General features: G+C 44.7%; 1 protein-coding gene across 1 annotated transcript in view; it reads right to left on the bottom strand.

The window, feature by feature from the left end:
• Positions 1-27,737, bottom strand: part of PPIP5K2 (diphosphoinositol pentakisphosphate kinase 2) — a 2,362,281-nt gene that overhangs the window by 1,893,968 nt on the left and 440,576 nt on the right. Inside the window, exons 6-7 of the mRNA XM_069625464.1 lie at positions 27,125-27,210; positions 10,011-10,165 (exon numbers count right to left, since the gene is read on the bottom strand). Coding sequence (XP_069481565.1) covers positions 10,011-10,165; positions 27,125-27,210 — 241 coding nt within the window. The remainder of the gene's footprint in view (positions 1-10,010; positions 10,166-27,124; positions 27,211-27,737) is intronic.

Raw genomic sequence — 27,737 nt, 5'->3', positions numbered from 1 at the left:
TGCTCTAGCATAGGCAGAGAAAAAAGGCTGATCGCGGGAACTGGGCAGGGAGAAAAGAAAAGACTGGACTAAAAAAAGAAATAAAAAAAATAAAAAGGCCCACAAAACACTGCAGGTGCTACTGCGTGTCCGATACCAACCGCACAGAGAAGAGGACTGAAAACTGAGAGGGAGGTGCAGGGTGTTGTTCAGAAAGATTGGGCTAAGGCCACATATGGGCCAGCCCTGGGACTAATATTTTGTTTTGCGCTACCAAGTCCCATGAGTATGACGGAAAGGGGATGGAATGTAAGAGTATTAGAGTTTTCATTCCTTTTTTTGAATTTATGATTGCATGCGATTTGAAAGGAGGTAGCAAGCCAGTTGTATGCGCTGTTATTTTCAGCGGAGAATGAAGTTTGTTAATTTTTGTTGTCGCATAAGAAAAGGTTGGGTGACTGATGGCTCAAAGAGGTTTATAAAGAAATAATCTACATTTTGCAGAACAGAATCAGGTCGGAGTAGATAGCAACGAGATTCAGCAGTCACCTTGATTGCTTCCTGTCTTTTGAAACTATCATGCAGAGATTAGCTAGGAAGGAGTGAGGTAGAGCTGTTTCGCTCTTGTTCTTTTGATGAATCCATCATAGGGGAGTGCTTTTTTGCTGCAATAGTAATTTCTTTCCTGTAAAACTCGCCTTTGGAATACAAAATAAATGGTAAGATTTGTGACAGCGGCTATCCTGTGGGCACTTGCCCCGACAACCTGCAATTTGTTTGTATTCCAGCATGCAACCATGAACTAAATTTGGCACTTCAAAAGGTACAGAGGATTGTGTTTCCATAGTGAGAAGTGTGACAAACAGAAAACTAGAACCCACTCATTTGCAAATCAAAAGGTTTTGGCTGCAATAAGTGTAGCCTTAAATGTCCCAGTATTTTGAGATCATATAATCACCATACGATCAAGTATAATCCATTCGCATGTACGTGGCTTTTTTCTATTGAATACATAAATAAATAGAGCTGTTATATCGTGCTTCATGATGGACAAAATCCTTTTAGCGCAGGACCGGGGTTCGAACCTGTGACGCTCTGCGTGGTCTTGCTTCTAAAAGAACTGTGTTGCCCATGAGCTATCCTCCTGAACATAAGGCATGTAACTGCGTTCCATGGATATTGAATTTTTACAACAAAAAAACCTTTGAGGTGACCAGAGAAGGTGCACTTGACACTATGATTTATACCAATAGCTGGGGACCTGTTACACACTAAAGTTTTCAGTTCGTCCCAGAACTGTAAAGAGTATGGAGCCATGCAAATGTTGGGTGGAAAGTTATTCCACAGTGATGGTGCTTTAATAGGACAATGCCTGCTTTCACATCTTCTGTTTATGGCATTCTATGGTTTCCAGTCTCGCAATGTTCTGATTTGCTTTAACCTCTGGAGATGGCAAGCTTTATAATTAAGATGGCACTCGAGTGATGCTGCCCAGAATTTAATACAGGCTCTTTTGAATATGATCCTGGATGGTATCGGGAGCCAGTGTATCTCTGTCGGGAGATATGCTTGAATTTTATGACTCCTGTACTTAGTCTTGCTGCAGCATGTTTTACTGTTTTTAGTGGAGTGAAGACTAGGCAGGCATACCTGAAAGGGGCATGTGCCCTCCAACTCCAATCCAGGTGTGACTGTACTAAGGATGGGGCAGTGGTCCTGTTATCAGGGGGCAGTGATAAATAAGCCTTTGTTTCACACTGGCGTGCTAGTTGATAACAGATCGTGTTTCTCTATTTTGCAGGGTGCTGTATAAACAACAGGTAGACAATGATTAAACAGTGATTTGGCACTCTGGGCAAGCTTCTGGGCAGACCCTTTAAGGTTCATGCCCGACAGCCATTATTGGATGAGTGGTTGTCTAACTGGGGTGCTAGGGAGCACAAGCTCAGTTTCTGGTGGACTAAAGTTTACTTAGGTGCATGTCATCAAGACTTGAATGAAGGCTGGATAGTATCTCAACGATGAGGCATCTTGTATGCAACCAACACTCGGGTATAGCAGTGTGCAATCAGCATATAGATCAAGGGTCTGCAACCTGCAGCTCTCGAGATGTTTTAGTCTACAGCTCCCATGAACCCTCACCATTAACTATATTGACTAAGACTGATGGGAGTTGTAATCCAAAACATCTGGCGTGCCAAAGGTTGAAAACCCTGGATATAGATTTTAAAACATGTTGGAGTCGTAATATAAGTGCCTAGAACCTCCAGGCATAGATTAAAGAGAACCATTCAAGAAATGGAGCCTTGATGACATTGCCCATTTATTTATTTCATTTGTAAAGCGCACATACAATCCCAGAGGCATTGAGGCGCTGTTGCACATACAAGCACCATATAACTGTATGGTGCTGTGATCCAAATTTCACAATGCTGATAGATCAGTGTTTGTTCTCTGGGTATGATGCAAAGGAGTCAAGCACCGTAATGTGCATCACATCCATGCGGAAATCAGTATAAGCAGTCTTGTGTGGTCTAATGTAATTGACACGTTGAGTAGGGCCAGGAGTACCTTTTGTCCATGATGTGCAAGATGTCTTTGACAATCTGTATGGTTGCTGTTTCGGTGGTGCATCTGGTCTGGACTCATATTGGTAGTCATGTAGCAGGCGGTAGAATTTATTTTTTGTGCAGCTGTAAGGTTATTGTTTGTCAATGATTTTATCTAGGAAGGAATGGTTGGTGATTGGGTGGTAGTTTAGGAGATTGTGCGGTCTCCGACTTGTTTTTTAAGAAGTAGGTAGATTAAGTCTGTTTTGAGAAACAAGTTTAAAAGCCTATGTACACAGACCAAAGTGCAGGTATACATTAACACAGTAGGACCACTATATATCCTAAGGCAACAGCTCCCTCTAGCGGTGACAAAAGGCAAAGCTAATGCATCGGACAAACATACATCTGGTATTTTATTATATTGTTAAATGTGGGGGGGATCTCTTGACAGGAAGACCGTATCAATTTGAAGGAGGGGGCTGTAGCCTTTGGCCCTCCATTGATGTGCAGGTGCTGCTATTATATGCCACGTGCAGCCTCAAATGCCCTAAATAGCGTGCTTGTGCGATATAAAGATTACAACTAAATACATAAATGCATGTGTAGTTATACAAGGAATCCTTTAGTAAGTTGTAACACATTGGCAGGTTCCTTGCCAAGTCCATCGTTGAGTTTTGGCGGCATATCGAGAAACTATTGTTTTAAAATCTGGTTTCAAATCGAATTTCAGAAATACAAATATTTTAAGTCAGAGGAAGAAGCTATTGTCCACTGACTTGCCAACTAAAAGGAGTGTGTATATCATGATCTCAATATTATCGTGTGAATGTCATGTCACAGAGCACAGTGTAGCAGCCACACGGCAGCAGCAGGTTGCTACTACACTACACAAAACAAGGAGAAAGGCATAGAGGATCTGATGACGAAGGAGAAAAAGTGGATGAAGGAGGCAAAGAGTGGAGCTCACAGGACGTGGTCTACAGAAGTATGGACAGAGGTGGAGGGTGGTGTAGTGTTCATGGATCAAGAAATATCACCACCAAAACTTTCTTCAAAGCTATTGAGGAGATCCACAGGCTGCTTTTTTTGGCAACAAACATGAGAGCACAGGCTACCTACAGTAAGGGTGAAATATCTCAAGTGGCTCCATGTCCAATTCTACTAAATACAGTTGTGGCAATCAAAGTTGTTAGACAATGAAAATTCAAGTCACCCAATAAAAAAAAACACTGTTACTTTCTTCATAGTATTTTTTAATGTTTTTAAGCCCATACATCAGGTGCTGATTAAATAGAATGTTATCAAATGTCACTTACATTGGTCACATTGACAGAATGCACTGTTCAAATATAGTTCTAATGGAAAACCATTCGTAAGTGAGATAGTGCAGCCATATTATGGCTTTCCTGGCATCTAACCCGGGAAGAAGAAAAACAAGCTTAACACAGAGCACTGAAAAAGGTAACACTGACTGTCAAATAATACAATAATGATTATGAATGTCATTCTTATGTGTGGATTGATTTTTCCATCCAAAAGTGACAGAAATTAAAACTATCTTCACAAGGATGTACCAAACATAACTTACACCATCTAAAGACAATATTTCACATTTCAGCTTTCTTTTGAAAATGTTTCATTACAATGCCACTGATGAAAACGTATATTTTGAGAGTGAATTTTATATTTAGAGAGCTTAAGATCTGTCCTTTTCATTTATCAAGCATCAACTTGCTTCTGACCAATATGCTATCTTACTCAGTAAATATGTTTTATGCTCACTATACACAGGCAGAACAGGAGCCAGTGAGCGAGACAAAGTTAACGAGATAAGACAAGGTGACTTCCAGTAAAAATAACTTCTATTTGCTAAATTTGTATGAGAACATGGTACAGCTAATGGCATGTCCTGACGTGGGCCACCACTGCCTGCAGGACAAGCGTGTGGAGAAAGTGAGCTAATGGTCAAACCACTGGCATTGAAGTACCTATCCAGAATCTCAGACTACTTTCTCAATACTCTGTTATCGCTGAAGTGACACCCATGAGCTAAAACCCTAAAAACCGTAAATAAACAAACATTTTAATCTATAGTTGGATAGTAAAGAGATGATATTTTTGATTATCCAACGCAATTAGACAACACACACAATGCTCAGTATGAGTGATACATAACATGACCGCGATAAAAATAAATACATTCAACAAAGCACATGTAGCTACTGGTATACAGTTTTTGGTGAAATTGAAACCTAGAGCATTTCATTCGGTTGGGAACAATAATCAACCAAGGTTGATCCAGCCACCAAGAAATTACTGAATTGGTGTGGACGTGCATACAAAAATATGGCAAAGTATAAAGTATTACGGTTTTCTGCAGGTGCAGCAAAAGCTAATAGTGAGGATTCAAAGACATGTGGCCTCATAACAACATTGCCGGTCCGGAAACAGTGCCGGTAGGCTTACCAGCACCGTTGTTTCCGGACCAACAAAGTTTGTTTGTTTGTTTATTTGTTTATTTGTTTTTATATAGCGCTCCTGACCCAGGGGTATATGGGCGCTTAAGTATCAAGTTACAGGCAAAGGTAAGGAACATTTGTACATTTGTGCAGCATATGTAAAGTTACAAGAAAGCAAATATTGACAAGCCGACATAGTAAGGATGCAATCATACATTAGGCATACAAACAAAATTGGTTATTTATTGAGTAAACAAGTGATGACCTTAGTTCTGAAAGGTTGGAAAGTAGGGGTGAATTTGATATCCAATGGGATAGTGTTCCATAGTTGTGAGGCTAGAACTGGGAAGCTGGATCCACCGGCTCTTTTAAGGGAGTATTTGGGCACCGTCAGTTGTAAGGTATTGGAAGATCTAGTGGTTCTGGTGTTCTGTCTTACAGTGAATTTGTTGGTTAAGTAGGGCGGGGCTAGGTGGTTGAGAGCTTTGTAGGTGAGGCAGATAGTTTTGAGATCAATTTTTTGTTGGATGGAGAGCCATTTGCAAGAAATTCTTGTGGCCGAGATATGTTCTCTTCTAGGAATATTAAGGGCGGCACGGAGTGCATTGTTTTGTAGAACTTGCAGTTTATTAATTACCACTTTGTTGGCACCTACATAGAGGCTATTACAGTAATCCAGTTTGGATTGTATAAGTGCTCTGGCTAAAATGAGGCAGTTGTTAGGGGAGATTAAAGGTCTGCAGGCCCTAATTAGTTTACCAGTGTAAGCAGTGGCTGAGGCGGTCATGTTAATTTGTTTGGCGAGGTTGGTATTCGTGTCTAGATAGAAACCAAGAGTTTTTACACTCTTGGCGACGGGAATGGTGTTACCGTCAATGGTGAAGCTGGTATAACTACTGCTGAGATTCCGGATGGTATTAGGTGAGCCGACAAGAAGCAGTTCGGTCTTGTCATTATTCAGGAGGAGGCCATGTGTGGCCATCCATGCCTGAATGATGGAGAAGACTTCATTGATCCGGTTGGCGTCCACGTTGTAATTGCCGGATAAGGTGAGGAGTATCTGGGTGTCATCTGCGTAGTTAGTGTAGGTGACACCCAGATGGTCCAGCTTGTCGAATAGGGGCTTTGTAAATATATTATACAAAGTGGGTGAAACACAAGATCCTTGTGGGACACCGCAAGTGATGGGAATGGGGTCGGCCGCTGCTAGGGGTGAGAAGACTCGCATGGTCCTGTTGTCAAGGAAGGATTGGATCCATGTGACCGCAGAGTGGGAGAAGTGTGCTGCCGATGACAAGTGGTTGCACAAGATTTTGTGGTCAACCAAGTCAAAGGCCGCGGAAAGGTCAAGGAGAAGAAGGATGGCAGCCCTACCTTTATCTTTGAGTTCGTCTATCTGGCTTTTGAGGTCAACAAGGGCCGTTTCCGTCCCATGTTGAGGACGAAAGCCAGATTGGCGAATTTCCAGTAGTTGGTTAGTCTCGAGGTAATCCTGAATTTGTAAATAGGCCACTCTGTCAAGAATTTTTAGTAAGAAAGGGACAGTGGTAATGGGTCTATAGTTCGTGGGTATATCTGGGTCAAGGGTTTGTTTTTTAACAGAGGTAGAACCCAAGATTGTTTCAGATTGCTAGGGACCGTGTTATTGGAGAATGACAAATTTATTAATTTGGTGATGAAGGGGGAAAGATCCTTGGCTGCATCTTTTATGATCTGTGCAGGGCAACTGTCCCCCTTGCAGTTCGAGGGTTTCAAGGAAGAGATAATTTTTTGTACTTCATGTATGGTTACCTTTTTGAAGGTGAAACCTGAGCTAATGGCAGTGGGTGAGGGCAAGGTGGAACTGGAGGTAGGACCATGAGTAAGTTGTTGTCGTTTGTTTTCAATTTTAGTTTGGAGCCCTGAAATTTTGTTAGCAAGGGCATTCTGGATCCCTGTGCACCATGGTTTGTCCTTTGTGCAGATATCTGCGGGAGGAATGGGGTTTTCTAATTCCTTTAGGATGTTAAAGAGCTCTTTTGTGCTAGAGCCTGCCTGAGAGATCCTGGAATTAAGAGATTCTTTCTTAGCGCGTATGATTTCATTTTTGTAGAGGGTAGAAATATTAGTAAGGTTAGTTCTGTTGTCTGCTGAGGGCACTGATTTCCATAGTGCTTCAAGTTTGCTCTTTTGTTGTCGGAGAGTTTTGAGCTCCGGGGTGTACCAGGTATTCAGGTGCGCTTTTGGTTTCCCTTTGCACATTTTTAGTGGGGCAATGATATCGATAGCTTTAGCCATGGAATCGTTGTAAGCGTTGACCATCAGGCTTAAGTCAGTAGTAGCTGGTAGAGCGTTCAAAGTGGGGGTCACCAGGGGTATTAGTGCTTCCGCTGTGATGTTGCTCTTTTTCCTAGTTGGGCAGGCCGGTGCAATAACAGGCCTTTTATGCACTAAGTTACTGATATTAATGTCGAGTGGGAGGAGGTAGTGGTCCGTCCAGGTAAGCTGTACGGGGTCCTTCAGGTTGATGTTGCAATTGAGGGCGGTTACCCAGTCAAGGATTCTACCCTTAGAGTGGGTGGGTTTTGGAGCATAGTTGAAGGAGGCCATGCTCCTCTAACGCTGTAGCCAGGGCATTGGCTGGGGAGTCGAGAGGGTCGTTAAACCCAAGATTGAAGTCTCCAAGTATAATCATTTGTGCTGAAGGTTTGGAGCTTTCTGCTACTAGTGAGGTGATATCTTCCTCAAATCTGCCAGGTGGGCCCGGGGGGTCTGTAAATTAGATGCAGCGTGATGGTGCTCTTAGGGGAGGTTTGTAATTTAACTGTGAGATGCTCACATGATGTGAGTGGGAGAGAGGAGGCTCGTCTAATATCAAGCGAGGACTTAAAGATGATAGCTACACCACCTCCTCGAGCGTTGGGTCTGTCTACTCTGAGGATGGTGTAGTTGTCGGGGATGGCTAGGGTAAGAGATGGTCCCGCCGCATCGTGCAACCAGGTTTCGGTCACAGTGAGGAAGTCCAGGTTGTTGGTTAGAATAATATCGGCGACTTCTGTGGAATGGGCGACTAATGATCTAACATTTAGGAGAGCTCCTTTTAATGTGGACGGGGTGGAGTTGATTGAGGTAACAGTGTGAATGTTAGTCTTGTTGGGTGGTTTGGCTGGGCGTTTGCTAGTTCTGTGGTGGGTTCTGGCACAGAGTCTATTGTTACGATCGGTAGGGATGAGGGTAGTAGTTTGAGAGACAGTTAGGTCAGTCGTTATGCAGGGGCTGTAGTCGGGGGTATGGCAGGATGCTCTCGTATCGGTAGGGTTCCGCTTGGAGCTATCTGAGTTCTTGTTAGCTAGGATATCAGAAGAGTGTGCGTGGTCAAGGGTGGGATAGGCCGATTGTATGACCGGGAGGAAGGCTGGTGTGGTGGGCAAGAATAGAGTGGGGCAGACGATAGGGTAATGTCTTGGACAGGCAGGTCTCGCTAGACCACTTTTGTAGGCTATGTAGCTGTAACCATTGCAAGGTATGTCACTTTGCACGACACAGAAGGGGAACATGATTGCGGTGAGGCAAAGTAGTATAATAGAGAAGCTTGGGCCGAGGCACCATGCAGAGGATTGGCGAGTGAAGGACATCAGTAGCATGGGTAGGGTAGTGCCTGATAGTAACAATGTCATAGGGCTGGTAAAAAGTTGTGGCTGAATGTCAGGCAGGTAGGGTATTGGTGTCGAATAAGTAGCTAAATACAGCTATCAAGGGCAGGCTGCATGCAGCTAACAGGCTGGCTCAACACGGCTGTCAAGGTAGACTAGATGCAGCTATCAAGGTAGGCTAGATAGAGCTAGGAGGGCAGGCTAAATACAGCTATCAAGGTAGGCTAAGTACAGCTTGAGAATCCCGTTTGGTGGAGTTAGTAGATTGTAGGTGCGATTCCATAGAGGCATTGTAATGCAGTATTAGTGTGATAATGGCTAGCATTTGGTGCAAAGAGCATGCAAAGATACTGTTAGTGTGTAATAGTAAGAGGTCATCCGAGTATTGAACAGCCTTGTTAGGGCGGTGTTTGCATACATTTAGCAGTTGCAGTTATATCGTAACAGATAACAGTTTGCTGGGGTAATTCAAAACGGATGCGCTTAGCTGTGGCTGTTAGGCAGAATAGGTTATGATCATGCGTGCAAAAGTACATAAATCTTAGCATGTCTGTGGCAAGCGGTTAACTAACTCCATGGGACAATGTGAAGCGTATGGACTAGCAAGTAAATTGGAGATAGCACGTTGAGATGGAAGCGTTTACAGTGAGCAAGGGTCTGCGGCCCCTACAGGTAGCGTATACAGGCGCTATAAATGGGAGTTAAGCAAGCGGCTAACTTTACTGTGTAGGTACTTACAACATTGATATTGTCCAGGGATGTAGTTGAGTAATGGTCCTCATGCGAACAGGGGCAAACAGGGCCTTAGATGGCCTTTGAAGAGGCCGGCTCTTCCGCCTGCTGGAAAGTCTGGTGGGCGGGTGCCCTCCCACCCGGCAGGTCTGAATTGCCGGGTGGAACGGCACCCGCCCATAGAGTTTCACAGAAGCACCGGCACCGTTATTACCGGTGCCAGTGTTTTTGTGGTCCCCATTCCCAGAGTCCTAACAAACTCTATGGAAATGGACAAAAACATTTTACCGGCGCCCGACTTTCCGATAGCTGGGGTTGTTATACACCGGTGTTACCGGCAATCCAGGTGCTGGTAACGGTTTACGGGTCTGGTGGCTACTTGCCGGTTTTACCGGCACGGTTACTGCCGGACCCGTAATGCATTGCACCATATTTTCCCACCATGATTCCCAGGGTGATTCAGTAAGATGGTTCAACCAGGAGTTTGCAAAAATACAAGACTGAATATTATATTTAGATTAGAGATAACGTTATGTTCATCACACAGGTTTTGAAATGAACATGGAGTATTTTCTATGGCATATCCTACAGTTATCCGCAACAGTAAGCTTTCTAAAATGCCTATTTTACTCCCAAAAAAAATTAAAGAAACTCACCTTCCGAAAAAGTCTTTGGCTTCCACCTCCAGCAGAGGTTGGGTAATAAATGTAAACATTGTGGTCCTCTGCACTGACAGGCTTTTCAACAAATGGCTTTTGGAATATTTCCCCATTAACCTCCACGTGATCTTCTCCTTCAATCAAATTACATTCTGTGGAAAAGAGAATGGCATCAAACGGAGCTTACCAGATTTAAATTAACACAAATATTGTTCCCTGGGAGGCTTATTCAGACAAATAGGGGCCTATTCTCATTCATCAAGCTTTAATTCCACATGCAAAATTGATGGTAGCATCACCATATTAAGAATTATGTTCAAAAATATTAAATAGAGGAGTTATTTGTACTTTCACACAAAGAATCAAAATAGGTACCCATTTACAAAAGGACTTGTTAGAATTATTTTACAAATAAAATATACATAATGTAAAAGGAACAAATTACTTACCTGTAACTATTGTTCTCCAGTATGGGTCTGGCATGGATTCACATGCTCATGAATATTCCCTGTCATCAGGCTGGGAATCCTCAGTAAAAGAAAAAACAGTTTCACAAACAGTTTCACTTTCACTTACAAACTGTATTGTCCTTTAAGCCAATCAGTGTCCTCTGGGTCATACTGACCCCATCCAATGACAGCCCTCTCCCTAGTCCCCTCCTCTGGCAGCCATCTTCAGATTTTTACCGCACACTTAAGTGTTGGGAGTCCTTGAGTTTGCTCTGCGAGCTACTTCTACGTTTTATTTGTGTTTTCCCCAGAAAAAAGGTTCTATTCTTGTTCCGAAAGAGCCTGTGTGCTATCTTCTCCATCTGCCGAGAGCAGGGATCCGTTGTCAGGGAATTTCAGCGCCCCTGAAGGGCAAAGGTCGTCAAAGATTCTAGAAGTCCATCGGGCCTACTTTGCGCCCCCTGACCATGACGGAGAAGGAGGGAAGATCCCTCTTCAAGTCCTGCACCAAGTGCAGGCTACGGAATTGTTTGTTGAGGAGAAGCACCTGCAATTTCTCTACTGCCTGCATCCAGACCACGTGGAAGGAGAGTGTGAGATATGCCTTGGTTTCCAAGATAACGACGAAGTATAGGCACAGTAGATTAGCGGCCGGTCCGAGGAGTGGTCTTCGACGTCCTTTGAGGGCACCTCAACCGTGGAGGTGCAAGACCAGTGTCGGATTGGCCCATCATTGAGTCCCTGGGGGCTGGTTTCTGGCCAAGTCTGGGGGCCGGTTTGGGCAAGAAGGAAAAGAAAAGCACCCGCAAAGGCATGAGTAGGGGGGCGGAGCAGCTCCTTGCCGCCATGAGTGTTTTTCTGGCTCTGCCCCCCTACGTGCAGGACACCAGGCCTTCTGGTGGCTGGCCTGCATTTAGCCCATTCCAACTTGGAGGAGCTGGAGCTGCCCACCAGGTCGTCGTCTTCGTCTTTGGGTGCTAGCGTCCTTCTCTTTGTTCGTGACGGGTGGACGAGGCAAGGGCGATGAGAAGGTAAGTGTGGGGCAGGGGCAGGGAACGGGACTGTTCCCTATAGTGTTGGCTCTTAGAGGCCTTTGGTTAACAAGCACCCTCCCTCCATTTGCCTCGCGTTCCAGCGGGTGGTTGGGTCTGTGCTTTCCAGCCCGATTGACGGCCAGGTTATGTTGTAATAGCGTACGTGTCCCTCGGCCATACGGCCTACAGGGTTGTCGGGCATGGGGGTGCTTTCGCGGGCCATACCTATTTCTGCTGCCGGAAGTTGGGGAGCTCGCCTAAGGGTGGCAAGCAGAGACTCATGTAGTGCCTGCAATGGCGTTGGGTCTGGGAAGGCTTTGTGGGTGTGCGACAGTGCATAGGGGCTTTGCACTGATGGGCACCGGCGAGAAAATGTTTTCCTTAGTCTGGATAGCGCTTTTCATAGCAACGCACGGTTTTGCAGGTTGCAGAAAGGTGTTCTATGGTTATTGGATTCCGCAGAGAAAATGATCCTTTGAAGTGACAACACACAGCACGGATGTACCACTGAAGTGGTTACTGCAATAACAGTGCATGGTACACTAGTGCAGGGAGTGTTTTAGGAGTGGTGCTGTCTGCGAGTGTCACATGCAGCATGCATTCAGAATTGCAGTCTTGCCACAAGGGTTTAGTCAAAGGTGTCCCAATAAGAGTTGGAAAGAAATACTGGGGGCGCTCCTGGCTTGTCACCTTATAGCCACTTTGGTGCACCAGCCCCTTCACAGCCCCCTAATTTCATTGCGCTCGTTCTACGATCCCGCCACCACCTGGTACAGAGCCGTGTCTGGCCACAAATGCCCTAGCAGGTCGTTAATGGCAACGGCAAACTCGCGTTTTTAAAAATCCTGCTTAGCCATGACTTGAGTGGCACGCATAGGGTGTATGAAAGTTCAAATCATGGATCCACTCTGGGTTATTTACTCATTGACAAACCCTGCTGACAACTCTAAAGCAGTAATTAAAAAATGTGAGGTTTGTTTGTTTATTTATTTATAGCACGCGCCAGACCCGGAGGTATCAGGGCGCGGGGACGAGGATAGTTTAAGCTTACAAAGTTACATAATATAGTACAATGAACATTACAGAATTACAATATACATGTTAGGTAAAAGGTTTACAAAGTTTGCATAGGAAGGTAAATTGTTAGGTAAGAGGTTTACAAAGTTTGCATAGGAAGGTAAAGTGGAAATTACAAGTTTACATATTATAAGTTTAGGTGTATGTAGAGGGCTAGCAGAGTTAAATACATATTTGCAAAGGTTGCATAGAGGGGTCCAGTAGAAAATACATATTAACAAGTTATAAGTGTAAATGTTTACAAGATAGGTAGAAGGTTTACAGAGTTAAGACATAGTCTGTGTTGGGTATAAAACGTACATGTGGCAGCTGCAGGCGTGTCGGAGTTGGCAAAAGTTTACAGAAAGTAATGGTGACAGTCTGGAGACTTGAGTTACCGGGAGAGGTGGGGGGCTTTACTCTCCTTAGTCTAGGTTTAGGTATCATTGGATTTAAGCCAGTTGATATTATTACTCCTAAAGAGTCGATATGTTTGGTTTTCCCTCAAGTGAGGAGGCAGGGAGTTCCATAGTTGGGCAGCATTGACAGGGAAGCTTTGACAGGGAAGGTATCCAAAATGCCACGTTTCATACCATTAACATCATAGAGATGGACGGATGCCTTCAGAGAATGCAAATAGCTTCAGTTTCTGGGGCTTCAAGGCCTCCTCCTGACCTTTAGAACGATTGCAGATGTTGTCCACAATAGAGCATAGCATAGAGCATAGCTTAGCAAAGTTGCGTTTGATGAATTGGGTGCCTTTGGTGAAATCTTTATTACAATACCCTCTGAGTTTGAACCTGGCCCCTACACGTTTGCTCCATTCCCTAATTTTCCAAAACTAATGTGCTACATTTTTCATTGGTGAAAATATTTACATACAATGGGTTCTGACAATTAAAAATAATGTTAGCCAAGCAGTCCGACTGGATGCAATAAAAGGTGCACTATTGAGTAGTTCGGTGTATTAACTTCTGCTAAACTTTCAGTAAACAATTTTGATAAACATCTTATGCATAGAGAAATCGTTTTCTGTCTTCCCAGGTATTGTCAGTGTATGAAGTACTCAAATCATAAGGCCCACCCCCTCTCTGCCACGCACACACAACCACACTCTGGTGGATCAGGGTGCCGGTGGAACACCATTTTGCCTAAGGTACCCCCTGGACCGAGTCCGGAGGGCACAGGCATTAATGCCCCCTTCCATGTAATACACACCGATGGACATATTATGGCAAAACAAGACCAAAAACAGACCTGAAACGGCCAGGCCTAAAATACATGCGACGTACAAGAATGGCTAATAAAATAATGTGCACTAGGTGTGCAGTCATCAGTCAATGGTTGACTGCTCTGCATCCACAGAGGACAGGACATTTAAACATCACAACAGTCATATGTAAATAAAAGCATCCATATGCTGGTGCGAACAAATGGCGCTGTATAAAATATTGCGCGCTACAAACCATTTTTGAGCCTCTGCCCGTAAAGTGTCCTGCAGAGCCCTTTTGAAGGGTTGGCCACGCTATTGCAAAGGGCAATTTATCCAGATGTGAATTTTAGGGATAGCATTTTCTGCAAAGTCGTGAATTGATGCGATTCACAGAGGATGGTTTGAAGGCCACTTTTTTAGGTGAGGGGTTGGACCCTTTTTTTAGGCGCGGGGTGGGCCACTCTTTTTTGGGTGTCCGGGCCTATTTCTTGTCCCAGTCCGACCCTGCCCAAGACAAGGCCAAGAACCACAAGTTTGGGTCCACCGGGTACGCCGTGGAAGCTGGCCCAGCGGTGGACAGGGCATGATCGACATCACCTTCCGCCTCCATTGCCAGCTGCCAATCAACCTCCTCCTCGAAAAGGTAACCGTCCAACCCGGCTAAACTGTGGGAGAAGCCAGAGAAGCCACGGACAGAGGAGAAGATTGCCAAAATGCCCAAGAAGGCCCAATCGCACAGGATAAGACTTTGTAAACGATAGAATTAGTGGTGGCTGCTCTCACGAAGGCTAAGGGGGCTGACCCTGTGAAGGTAGCACCTGAAGCGCAGAAAGTATCCCTGCCCCTGAGGCACACAGTGACTTTGGCAAAGTCTGCTGGCATGCGGGAAAAGGGGACACCCTCTCAGAACCCGGTTCCAGACCCCCTCAGGGTGGAAAAAAAGGGGTGGGCAAGGAGGCCCTGGATTAGTCCCTGACCATGGCCCAAACCATAGAGGTTTTGTCCACGGATTACTAAGACCTGGAGTCCTAACACACGGTCCAAAAGGACGTGGAGGAGGAGGAGGATGATGATGATGATGATGGTGATGGTGCAGGGCCTAGTGTTCCGATCATGCCAGCTTAGCCAAGGGATGTGTCTCTGGACATCCTGTCGACCCTCCACATCTTGGAGTCAGAGATCCAGAAGAGGATGCCACAGGGCCCGGTTCCAACGGTCCCCCATGCTCCCAAACAACCACCAGCAAAGAAGAGGAAGCATCATCCAACGCCCCCATTTCAGCCTCCACATCGAGTCCCCTCCCCCCAGCAGACCCAAACACGGGTACAGGGATGGATACGGCCACGACAAGGACGATGAGGATATTGTTGCAACGGGCGATTTGACACATTGTTGAAAGCAAGTCACAATGGCAAAGTATGTATCAAGCTGGTAGCAATGAGAAAAGATTGCATCAAGCAATACCAGGAGAAAGGAGTTATTCTCCTGGTACCCCATCAGATGTTTTGATATGCACGCCCGGGGAAGGGAGTCATTCCCACTGGCCTTATTCTGCGCTGTATCAAGACATACCAGGAGAAGGGGGGCATTCCCCCTGGTTTAACTAGAAGTTGAGCAGAACCACACCAGGAGAAGGGAGTTATTCCCCTGGAGAGAACATTGTATAAAGACTGTCTGAAACCTGCAAGCCGGGGGAAGGGAGCCATTACCCTGGTAGTTTTGTTTTTAAGGAACATTTTGTTAAAAACTATCCAAGAGGCAGGAGAAGGAAGCCATTCTTCTTAAAGAAGGAACTTTCGTTAGTTACCATTTTTAGTTGTAGTGTAAGTGGGTTATGACACAGGAGAATGGAATTTACTTTGACAGACATTCTGACAGATCCTTTTAGTATTAGTTTAAACACTCCATCTGCAAGTATAACTAAATCGAAAAATACAGTACAATACCATCCCTGGGGAAAAAACAGAGAATATGCAAGGAAATAAGATGCAGCATTATAAGTGATGACGATGGGGAGAAAAGGAAATAATTAACCACAATGGTTGTAAAAAGAATATGTACTGGAGTGAGAAGGTATGAATGCTGACAAAGATGGACCAAAGGAGAAGTTACCAATCAATAGTCCCTTTTGCTAGTCTTGGTGGTTCGACAACAGCGAACTAGGCTTTTAGGTGCTGTTCATACGGTTTGAAGTTGCTCAAATGCAGTGGTCACATTGTTCTAGTTGGGGAGCAGTGTCGAGCAGGGGTCCTAATGGAAGTTTGTTGCGGTTCAAAGCTATGCTTAAAGAAAGATGGACTATAAGGGCCATCAAAGTCAGACGGTCGGTTCAGGAGTGGAGGTGCTGGTGACTGGATACGTGACGTGGTTCTATGCGGTCGGTTTAATAAGGGCCTCAAGGAAGTGTGGCTCTTGAGGGTCACCAGGCTGGGTTTGACGACGAAGGTGCAGGTGACTGGATGCGCAGTTCGAGTCGTGGTGTAATGGGCCACCAGGGTTGGTTCAACTAGTGATAGAGCTCGGCAGCAAAGAGGCAGCCATGTCAAACAGTGGTTTGAAGGTGGCAGGTGCAACAAAGTTTTGAATTAGAGTCGACGCAATAACACGCTCAGCTAATGTGGTACAGTGCAGCAGTCGAAGATCAGACAAGTGCCAAAGACAGCTCTGGAGGGTCCTCGTGGTTCATTGCAGTCGAATGGGCTTTAATCGCGGTTTGCAAAGGTTTGACAGTGGAAAACACGGCTTGTAAAGGTTTGAGGGTGGAAAACGCAGGACACCTGGCTGTCCTGGCTCTCAAGTGCTGAGTGTCCCTCTCAGGGGTCTCAGAGGCAAGTGTAGTCATTGTTCTCGGGCTCCCAACGCGACAGAGGCTGGTGTACAGTTTCAGAGGTCCTTCACCAAGATGAGGCCATGGGCAGCAATGTGACTGGCAGATATGCAAAAAATATATGGAAATGAGAAAAAGGTTTACTCAAATGCGCCAACTCGAGGTTTAAAGTGTATTTTGGTGAGTCAAATGAAGTTCCAGTAAACAAATTTAAGGTTAAGTTCTTGTTTGAAAAAGAAAAAAACTTCATTCCATATAGATGGTGCTTTCCAAAGTTCTTTAATTTAGTATATAGTTATAGAAACAAGCAAAATATTTCTACCCTGGTGTTATCATCACATCTGGTAGTGGCAGTTGAAGAAACAAACAAATTATGTCTGCCCAAGTATTATCATCAAACCTGGTAGCTTACAAGTAGATTCTCACTCGACATGTGTTTCCCCATTGAATGCATCAATGGTTCATCAGGAGAGAGAATAATTTGTAACAGAAAGGAATAAAGAAAGAGAAAGAAGTGCAGAGTTATTACAGTTGTCTTGATTTTTATGGATACTATTTTTGTCTAAATCAATAATAAGTGAACGGTGGTGTCATATTCAGTAATCTGACTCACCCTGCATTGTTTTGAAGTTCAGTTTTAGATGCCTAGGATATTCCCAATTTAGTTTATCTTGACAACTTCAACATTTTTCATTTGCTTTTACTTTTTTGCTTCAATACCGTTTTTCAAATATTTGTTTGTTAAACTCATTCAAGATTTAAGCAACTGTTGGAAAGAGAAGACTAGATGAAGTTTGTTATATTTTTTAAAAAGCTTGGAGACAAGCATGATTTTTAACAAGGTTACTGGAGAAAGTCAGAGGATCAAGCGGCCGGGCTGGTTGCGCAGTGTTTGTAAATGGGCTATTTATAGCCTGACAGATGCATAGTGACATCACGCCACACGCAACGTTGTTTCGCGCGACGCAATGAAATCATCACGTTTTCGACGTGTTTGGCGGCCATTATCGAGCAAAATGCTCTAATACAAATTACTTTTGGTGGAGATGTTTGTAATGTCCTGTCTGAAGATATTTAAGTTAACTACAGATCCAATATCCAAGGTATTGTTAATTTAGATTTAATAAAGTTTGCAAAGATTGGTTTCTCGTATTTCTTGATATTTAGTGGATTGATCATGGAGAAATTAAAGTGTGAGGAATGACAGAGAAAGTCAAATATATCTTAATAGAGATAGATGTACAAGATAACATTAAGTGAGTTCTGGTAAGGACCAAATACGATGTGTATAGATGAAAATAGGTTACTTCTGATGTGAGCAAGAAAGGGGAGAATATTTGTATACAAAATACATAATTTTCATTCTAATTTCTGCAAAGCAAACATGTATGTACCAAGAAAATGGTTGCATTTGATTAAGCATACATGTATCAAAATACAAACATTTTTATTACAACCAATTATATATTGCTGTGTCACAATTCAAACCTGAAACACATGTGTCCATGATGCAAATCCATTTCCATTCCTGTCTGCGTAACATTTCTTCCTTGTTACCTCCTTTGGGGGGTAACACTTTCTCCAAGCCAAACATTTTGAGATTAGAAATGTCAAAAGTTGGGTGATCTTCAATTATATGTACTGATATGCGGGATCGGAGTTCCTTGTTTCAGATGGCTCTTGGATATTGGATCTATAGTTAACTTAAATATCTTTAGACAGGACATAACAAACATCTCCACCAAAAGTAATTTGTATTAGAGCATTTTGCTCGATAATGGCCACCGAACGCGTTAAAAATGCGATGACGTAATTGCGTTGCACAAAACAATGTTGCGCCTGGCGTGATGACATCACCGTGCATCGCTCGGGCTATAAATAGCCCCTTCACAAACGCTGCGCAACCAGCCCGGCCGCTTGATCCTCTGCTTATCAAGGCGTAAAGGAAATTTTCAGCACCATCCTGGACTTAGATCAACCAAATGGTAAGCAATAATGACTTGCTCCAGTAGCCTTGTTAAAAATCATGCTTGTCTCCAAGCTTTTTAGAAAATATAACAGAAACTTCATCTGGTCTTCTCTTTCCAACAGTTGCTTAAATCTTGAATGAGTTTAACAAACAAATATTTGGAAAACAGTATTGAAGCAACAAAGTAAAACCAAATGAAAAATATTGAAGTTGTCAAAATAAACAAAATTGGGAATACGAGGGGTGTGGCCAAGAAGCCATGTAGTAGGACGCGCTCTCGTTAGAGCTCCCACTGATCCGTACATCATCCGGCAAGAAACTACGTAAATACCCACGGTAATGTCCCATAACAGAGGGATTCTGCATCGGACGCTCTGAGGCATGTGAGGACACAGTTTCAAGCAGGTTTATGCTGCAACTGTGACGCCAGATCATGAAAAAGATCCGGGGGTCTGCCCACGGCGATAAAGAAGATGGCTGCCGCCAGATAGACAAAGGCTGTGGCGAGCGGAGATGGAGTGAAAGCCACTCCATGAATCTATGGGCAAGCCCAAGGCAGTAGTGCCCGAGAAGGAGGACGGCGCTGGCCGGGTGCGCCCCAGGCACAAAACGCACTGAACACCCCAGTCGGAGATCGAGGGATACACGGCCCACGCAGGAGACTGATTTCGGGGGCTGCAGATCAACATTGAAAGAGCGCTGCGCGTGTCTGAGTGACTGGGCCAGCAAAAGACACATAGTAACCGCAGCTCTGAAACTGATGCAGGCGAGCCGCCAAAACACACGCCGGGCCTTGAAACGACCAGAGAGCCCACTACTTGGTAGATACTAATGTATCAAGGGCGCTTCACCCTGAGCCCTCCACAGTGATGGATTAGCCTGGGGACATAACATCAAGCCTCTTTCCAGGAACTTTGTGCCGCTCACCGCAGTTAGCGCTGCAGGGGAGGGGCTGGCTGCACATCCATCAGAAAGCCCACAGCGTCTGTCGAGCATGAGATGCGGTCATAAATTAAATTAACTAAATGCTGAAGGAGAGAGCAGCCGCACAAATCGCACAGGCAATCCGATGGTGCCTGTAATATGACGCAATTAAACAAGAGATGCACACGGAAGCATATGCCGTAGTAGCCCTCCTTACTACACTTGGAACCAAGAACAGCGTTATTAACTGCCCCTGACTAAGCAACTGAGATCAAAAAGACCTGTGAGAGGGGGGATCATAGTACCCCCGGAAGCACGAGACGCTCCTTGGCTGTGAGGCCAGAATCACACTACAATATCCCTCTACTCATTCTGGCTCCCGGAAAGGTATGGATTACTGAGGGCTGCTGGGAAGCCTGGATGAGCCTCACTCTATTGGCCGCACCACTTGAAGGGGAAGACGAGCCGTGAGAAGGGCGAACACACATCAGAACTTGCGACTGGTCCACAGGGGCATGATGAACGCGCCAGCTAAAACAAGCGTGGTAACAGCGGTATTGCCGGCTGTCAATTACCGCAGGGCATAGACCACTGACAAGCGGCATAAAGAACCACGGTCCGGAGTGGCCCCTTGCTCCAAACGGAACCTAGTGCTGAACAGGAGAGTGTAAGGACAAACATTGAGCAACCCGGGCCCGCCCACTCCAAACTACAACGAAGGTGCAATAGCATCCAAGCAGCCCAAGACGAAGGGGAAGCAATCCACAATTGAGGATTTCACTAAAACGCCACAAACAATGGAAGAGCCCAAGAACAAAGAGAGAAGCGCTCAAGCGGAAACATCCCTGGCGCAAGGCGATCAGCAGATACTAGAGGCCATCGTAGATCTAAAAAAGACATGGAAAACTAAACTGGAGGCTGCAATGACTACGCTAAAAGAGTCTCTAGAGTTTAAAATTGATGCAGTTCAAGTGGAACTTAACTTATTAAGACAAGATGTACGGACAATTGCAGAACGAACAGGCGAGCTCGAGAAAGAGGTGAAAACAAACACAGCTACCTGCGCATCACATTCTTCGGAAATACACGCATTACGACAACAAGTGAGCTACCTGGAGAACAGAGCCGAGGAAGCCGAAGGACGTGCACGGGGAAACAATATACGCATTGTGGGACTCCCGGAGGGGCAGGAGGGCCTAACCCCACCGAGTACATTGAGACCATGCTGTTACAAGAAATAGTAGGGGGGTAATCATCCAGGGATTTGCGGTGGAAAGTGCGATTAGGGCCCTGACAAGAAGGCCCCCCCCGGGACCCGCCCCCAAGGCCGATCATCGCCAAAATGCTAAACTACCGTGACAGAGAAAAGATTCTGGAACACTTTCGAAAAGGAGGTACAATACAAAGGGCATCTGCGTCCATCACGGCGTATCCGGATTACACACTCCAGGTGCAGAGACGGTGACTGAACTTCGGAACAGTGAAAAGGAGACTGCGAGATCGGATACAAATACATGTTGAAGTATCCAGCAAAGCTGAAGGTGATCCTTAAAAACTGCGCAATCTTTTTTGAGACCCCAGAGGAAGCGACGGAATGGCTGGACACACGTAACTGTCCGACGGGAGCAGACGATCATAAGGAAACAGCACGGAGTAACGAGGAAATGGTCCCAGATGATGAGGTGCTGTATAAATTGAGACATTGGGACTCGATTATAGTTCTAGGCAGAGTTTTTATTCAACAAGTGGGAGACAAGTGGGAGACAAGAGAGCCCGAACTCATACCCCATTATATAGGTTAGACGGGTTGCTGATAGTGCGGTAACCCCCTGCTGGGCTCCTAGCATCGGTTTAGCCAGGACAGGACCAAATGCGGGGATGCCTGAGATCCAGGGATGGAGCTGGGCAACAGTTGGGGACGGGATGGGAGGCGGGGGGAGGGGAGTTGGGGAGTTTGTAGTAGAATTAGTTGGGGAACAAGCTTACACTTGCATGCTACCGCGCACGGCGCTAAATAGGAGAAGAGACAGAGGAGGGGGAGGATATGGTTGATAATGAGAGACCTTAAGATAATGACCTGGAATGTTAGAGAGCTCAACAGTTATTTAAAGAGAAACACGATTATGATGTACCTCAAGAGACAAAAGGTAGATATAGCCCTGTTAAAAGAAACTCACCCCACTAAGGACAAACAGAAGGTGATACGAGGAAACTGGAAAGGGACCACTGTTGGGGCAACATACTCGGCATACACTAGGGAAACTAGAAAATAAAGAGGTATGCATTGTCAACACTTATGCCCCCAACCAGGATACTGTACCTTATTTGAAGACTCTGTATGGCAAAATCTGCCCGTACCTGGGAGGAGCAGTAATATGGAGAGGTGACTTTAACTGTACACTGGACCCAGTTATGGATAGATCAGATGAGAAACAAAACAAACCCACTCCAGCCGCCAAAACTAACGAACCTGGTGGGCGAATTTCAATTAGAAGATATTTGGAGATTACGCCACCCACGAGATGGACATTATTTGCACTATGCGGCACCACAAAATCTATACACAAGGCTAGACTACGTGTTTGTCTCCTCCGAGATGACTGGGGAGATAGGACAGGCAGAATATAAAGCAAAGGTCCTTTCGGACCACTCCCCATTGATTATAACATGGCAACATCTGCCCACCAGAGCAAAGATCCTCACGTGGCCGCTTAGAGCCGAGGCATTGAAAGACACAGTGTTCAGAGAGGACCTGTGAGAGGACATTATAGAATACTTTGAAAAGTACACTGGAAGCGTGGATTCAGTGGGCACTCTGTGGGAGGCTTTCAAGGTGGTTGTTAGTGGATCAGCAATAGCGAAATCCAAGGGGCTCCAGGGTGAAATAGTCCGGGAACTACAGAAAGCCGAAGCGGAAATTGAAGCGATCATGAATAAGGGAGATAACTCCCCAGAGGCCGCTGAAGCAATAAATTGCAACAGGCGTGAGGAGGGCACTGGGAGAAGCTGAGTAACAAACTACAAGAAGTACACTGAAAGGCAACATGCAGGGGGGGGACAAACCAGGTAGGGTGTTAGCTTGGTTATATAAAAAGGAGTCACCCAGACTAGCCATCAGAGCAATAAACGGGGAAAAACGGTGGGGTACTAGACACCCAAGAGGGAGTAAACAACGGGTTCTTGAATTCTACCAGCAACTGTATGAAGACGTGGAAGGGGGGGAACTGAATGAGACAGTGGAAACACTGGAGGACATAGGCTTGCCTAAACTGAGCGCAGAAGAGAGAGAGAACTTAGATGCCCCAATAACATTAGAAGAGTTGGAAGCTGTAGTCAAGCTGCTACCTACCTGCAAAGCCCCAGGAACCGGTGGACTCCCTAGCAAGTTCTACAAAATGTATGCGACGGAGGTACTGCCCCCACTATTGGATATGCTGAATGAGGCATGGGATACAGGGAGACTGCCGGAATCCCTTAGGGAGGCAATCATCGTCCCGCTCCTCAAGCCCAACAAACCCAGCATGGACTGCGGTTCACATAGACCGCTGTCCATGCTAAACCAAGATAGCAAGATCCTCACTGCGGTGCTGGCCAACAGATTGAGACTAGTCATAGACAAGCTCATACATCCAGGCCAAACTGGATATGTTCCACATAGGAGCATATCAGACAACCTCAGAAGGCTTCACCGAGTCATAGAACAATCAGAGGGGGATGCGCAAGAAATAGCAATTGCCTCACTAGTTGCGGTGAAGGCCTTCGACTCAGTCAGATGGCCCTGGCTGATGGTAGCCCTGAGGGGCTATGGAATAGATCCCGGGTATCTAAAATGGGTCAAACTGATGTATAGCTCCCCAATGGCCAGGGTTAAGACTGGGACGACTATATCGGACAAATGGCAGCTCAGCAGGCGCACAAGGCAGGGTTGCCCATGGTCCCTGATGCTGTATATCCTTGCATTGGAATCCCTAGCGATATATCTGAGGCAGCAATACGAAACGGTGGGAATTTATACGAAGGGGGGACCACATCTCATATCACTGTACGCCGACGACATACTGTTATACCTGAGATATCCAGAGGAGAACCTACAATACATTTTGGAAGTAATGGAGCGATTTGCGTTGCTCTCGGGGATTGCAGTTAACCCCATGAAATCGAGCTTGTTCCCCCTGGGTAGATATACGGGGATCCCATTAGAGAACTTACCTATGAATTCCTGATGTCTAAAGTGAGAAAGGAGGTGACCCAGTTGAGACGGGAATGGGAGGAGGAAGTGGGAGGGCTAATGCACGACGGGCTATGGGAAAGAGCCCAAAGATACCATAAAAAGGTGTCCAGACATGCAAGGTTTCAGCAGATCCAACTATACATAACTCAGAGCGTACATGACCCCTGAGAAAATAGCCAGATTCAAGTGCACAGAAACTCAAGCATGTCCCAAATGCAGGGAGGTTATGCTGGGATGGTGCATATGTTCTGGGCGTACCCAGAGATTGGGAAATACTGGAGCGAAGTCACCTACCGGCTGACAGAGAAAGGGATATGGCTGGATGTGGAATCTGTATGGGCATGCATGGTGGGGGGGGCTTTGTCAGACCCCGCAACCTGGGGCATGTGAGCAAATTGAAGAACCTGGCATACATACTGGCTAAGCGAAGAATTGCTATGAGCTGGAAGGCGCGCCATAGACCCAAAATAGAAGTGTGGTGGCGTGATCTCCTGAAATGGGCAGATGCCGAAACAGTGGTGTGGTATGATGCAGCCAACAGGGGGGGGGGCAGGAACCTTAGTGGCTTGGAAACACTTGGTAGCCACGCTGCACGGTTCTACCCAAGGTCTCCCAGATGATCAGGACTCCTCAGATAATATAGATGAGGACGAACCCCTAATTGGGTCAAAAGCGGGAAGTGAAGTGATGTAAGCTCAAGTTAAGGGGGGAGGGATAAAGGGATACATTGACGTTTGAATTGGATAATTTAGACATGCACTGTTGTATATGTTCTGTTGGGTGTGTTTGTTAAAACAGAATAAAAAAAACAAATTAAAAACATTTTTTTAAAACATTTTTTAAAAAGAAATTGGGGATGCCCAAGTCATCTAAAACTGAACTTCAAAACAATACAGGGTGAGCCAGATTACTGAATATGACACCACTGTTCACTTATTATTGATTTTGACAAAAATAGTACCTATAAAAATCAAGAAAACTGTAATAACTCTGCACTTTTCTCTTTCTTTATTCCTTTCTGTTAGAAATGATTCTCTCTCCTGATGGACCACTGATACATTCAATGGGGAAACACGTGTTGAGTGAGAATCTACTTGTAAGCTACCAGGTGTGATAATACTTGGGCAGACATAATTTGTTTGTTTCTTCAACTACCACTACCAGATGGGATGATAACACCAGGGTAGAAATATTTTGCTTGTTTACTGGAACTTCATTTGACTCACCAAAATACACTTTAAACCTCGAGTTGATGCATTTGAGTAAACCTTTTTCTCATTTCAATATATTCTTTCCATTATTGTTTGTGTAGCAGCCACACAAAGATTTGGGAACTACTCATGCTGACAACTACGTTGCCTTAAGAGCTGGCGCCAAGGGAGAGCTTTGTTGGTTGCAACATCTTTTTTCTCTTGACTGGCAGATATGCAGGTTTTGTTACCACAGCAGATCATGGCCAATGTGCCCTGGGGATGGGTAGGGAATAGAGCTAGCCTTTTTCCGTCTCCACCTCAGTGGAATGGGGCTTTGGAAAGTCAATTCTCCCAACAGACAATGAACAAATTCTTCCTTAGGTGTTTATTCCAAACTGAATCCCAGAAGGAGTGGGAGACCCCTTCTCTTAAAAGGTAGAAGTCTACGGGTGAACAGATTAAAGCAAGCCTGCTTTAGGGGCTCCATTCCTGTCTTTGGAACATGTGGGCTTTGCCTTCTGACATCATACCCTAAGTGCTTTCTATTAAAGGAAGTGGAGGGGACAGGAAGAGAAATAAAGAGAGAAAACAAGATGGCAGAATCTTCTTCCAGGTGGTACGAGCTCCCCCGTCTACTCTAATTCCGTCCCCCTCACCACCTTTGTCAATAGAATCAAATAACGTTTTGGTGTGCAGCACCCTAGTGTGAGGCTAGTCTTTTTAGGATCGGTGTGCGCTTTGATTCCTGTTTTCCAGCCCAGCACCTGCTGGGAGGCTGGCTCACTGGTGAGAGGTGTTACCCAAACATGCATAGCATCAAAAGGAGAGGCATAGCCATCTAGTATCCTGCCTTGCTTCTTGGCAGGGGCAGGCTGTCTAAAGAGAATACACAACACTTCCACAGCTGTTCTGGGCCCACAGTGCTGACACAGGTATGATATCAAATTGATGCGCCTGCAATAAGTATGAGAGATGCTAGCCATGATATCCTAACCTAGGTGTGGCTTATATTTAAAGTTTACAACTGCCACCAGGATAGTACATTTTATGGTTTTGGGAACAGGGGTACATATCTCAAATGCAGCCCCTGCGCTGCAATGCCTTGGTTGTCTGTATAGCTGTCAGAGGGCAACTGTGCTCACTAAGCCTGCTCTGTGCTACAGGGGAGTAGGCACTGCAGATCAGAAGACTGATTCAGCAGGGCACAGATGTACACTATGCTTTTGGCATGGAGGAGGTCTGGTCAGCAGACCACCCTCAGAAAAAATTACCCACATCATTTTATATTGAATACAAATAAAAAAGTCAGGGCTTCTACATCCTTGCCAGATGGCAATCCGTCAAAAGAACAAATAGACCTCACCTATTACAATAAGGACACAAATAGCATTTAACAAATATAAGAATCTCACAACTCAGCAGCACCTCACCACATGAGGATCAGACAAACTTGATTCAAACAAAAAAAAATGGATGTGCCCAATGTGGCTAAGTGCTATTGTAGGATCAAAAGAAATGTGTTTTTTGTGATTAGGTGACAGGCTTAGAAGTACACAGAAAACAGGGTGGAGTAGACCTGGACGAGCAATGCTGAGATACAGCTAGCGGAGAACAACTGAGTGTGCAGTCATTCTGCTTAGCACTCTTCGAACTATCTTGAACACCCAGCAATTCTCCATCAATTTTTAGAACTACGTGGCTACCCACAAATGTACTGGTAATTGGTTCAACTATCTTTACCCCTGACAGAAGCCCCAATGTTTGGACTCAAGAGGCAAAATGCTAATAGATCAATTGGTTCCCTGTAGGCATGAAAGTCAGGAAGGTAATCCCACACCAAGACATGACTTTGGACTTCCACGTGGCACATACGATAACTTTCTTTCCAAACTGGCTTTAGACCTTGAAAGAGATGAAACACTGAACAACAAAAGCAGCTGTGTACTGTATTTAATGTCCATGCAGCCTTAGATATAATGGCCAAATGACAAGATCATGTACATGAAAAACAGTTTAAAATACTATCTTGCCGACACAATTGAAACTCCTTACTTGGTAGATCTGGAGGAGAGGAATAAAATGTTGAACATATATGGCAACAGCCATTTATCATCTTGAAAAATAGCAAAATGTAACAAAATGTATTGGGAATAACAGCAGAGTTTCACTTCAGCTGACAATGTAAAATGTATTATCAGATATTTCTACATATTACCTTCTGGTTTGTTTGGATCACGATTCAAAACTGCATATCTGGGAAGTAATATGCCTTCTGCTTTAAGTATCCGATAAACCTCTCTCCTAAAAGTGAAAAAAACTGTTTAATAACAGATGCACTCAATAGTGCAGTTGTAGTTCAGAATTCAAATCCATACACTTAAAACACTTGTTTTGAGAATGGCAAGTATCACACAACTTGTCAAAAAGAAATCAAAAATGTATATTGACATTTTTGATAACAGTTGTCAGAACATGTCACCAGAAATGAATACACTTTGCATGTGCATGTTTTGCTTCAGTTTAATATACTTTATTTTGTATTTAAAACAAAATCCACAAAGTACATAATCAATGTAACATCATAAAGTACAGTATTAGCATAATAGGCAGACATTCTTTAAACCAAAGTAAATATTAGTAGAATCACCATAAAATAAAATTGGGTCAAACCAAATTCAAAAATAAAATTATGCTTTTTCCATAATTGAACAAAGGTTTTTCTCCCAATATCTCTGTACACAGCGTTATGAACATAAAACCTCCCAATTGTTAGGTACATTATCTGTTCCACGGTCTTGCTGATTTTGAATAAGTCGGAGGCATAGTCT

Source organism: Ambystoma mexicanum, chromosome 6p (genome assembly GCF_040938575.1).
Source record: "Ambystoma mexicanum isolate Mex_15411 chromosome 6p, UKY_AmexF1_1, whole genome shotgun sequence".
NCBI classification, from domain to species: Eukaryota; Metazoa; Chordata; class Amphibia; order Caudata; family Ambystomatidae; genus Ambystoma; species Ambystoma mexicanum.
This window is presented reverse-complemented; position numbering and strand designations above follow the sequence as displayed.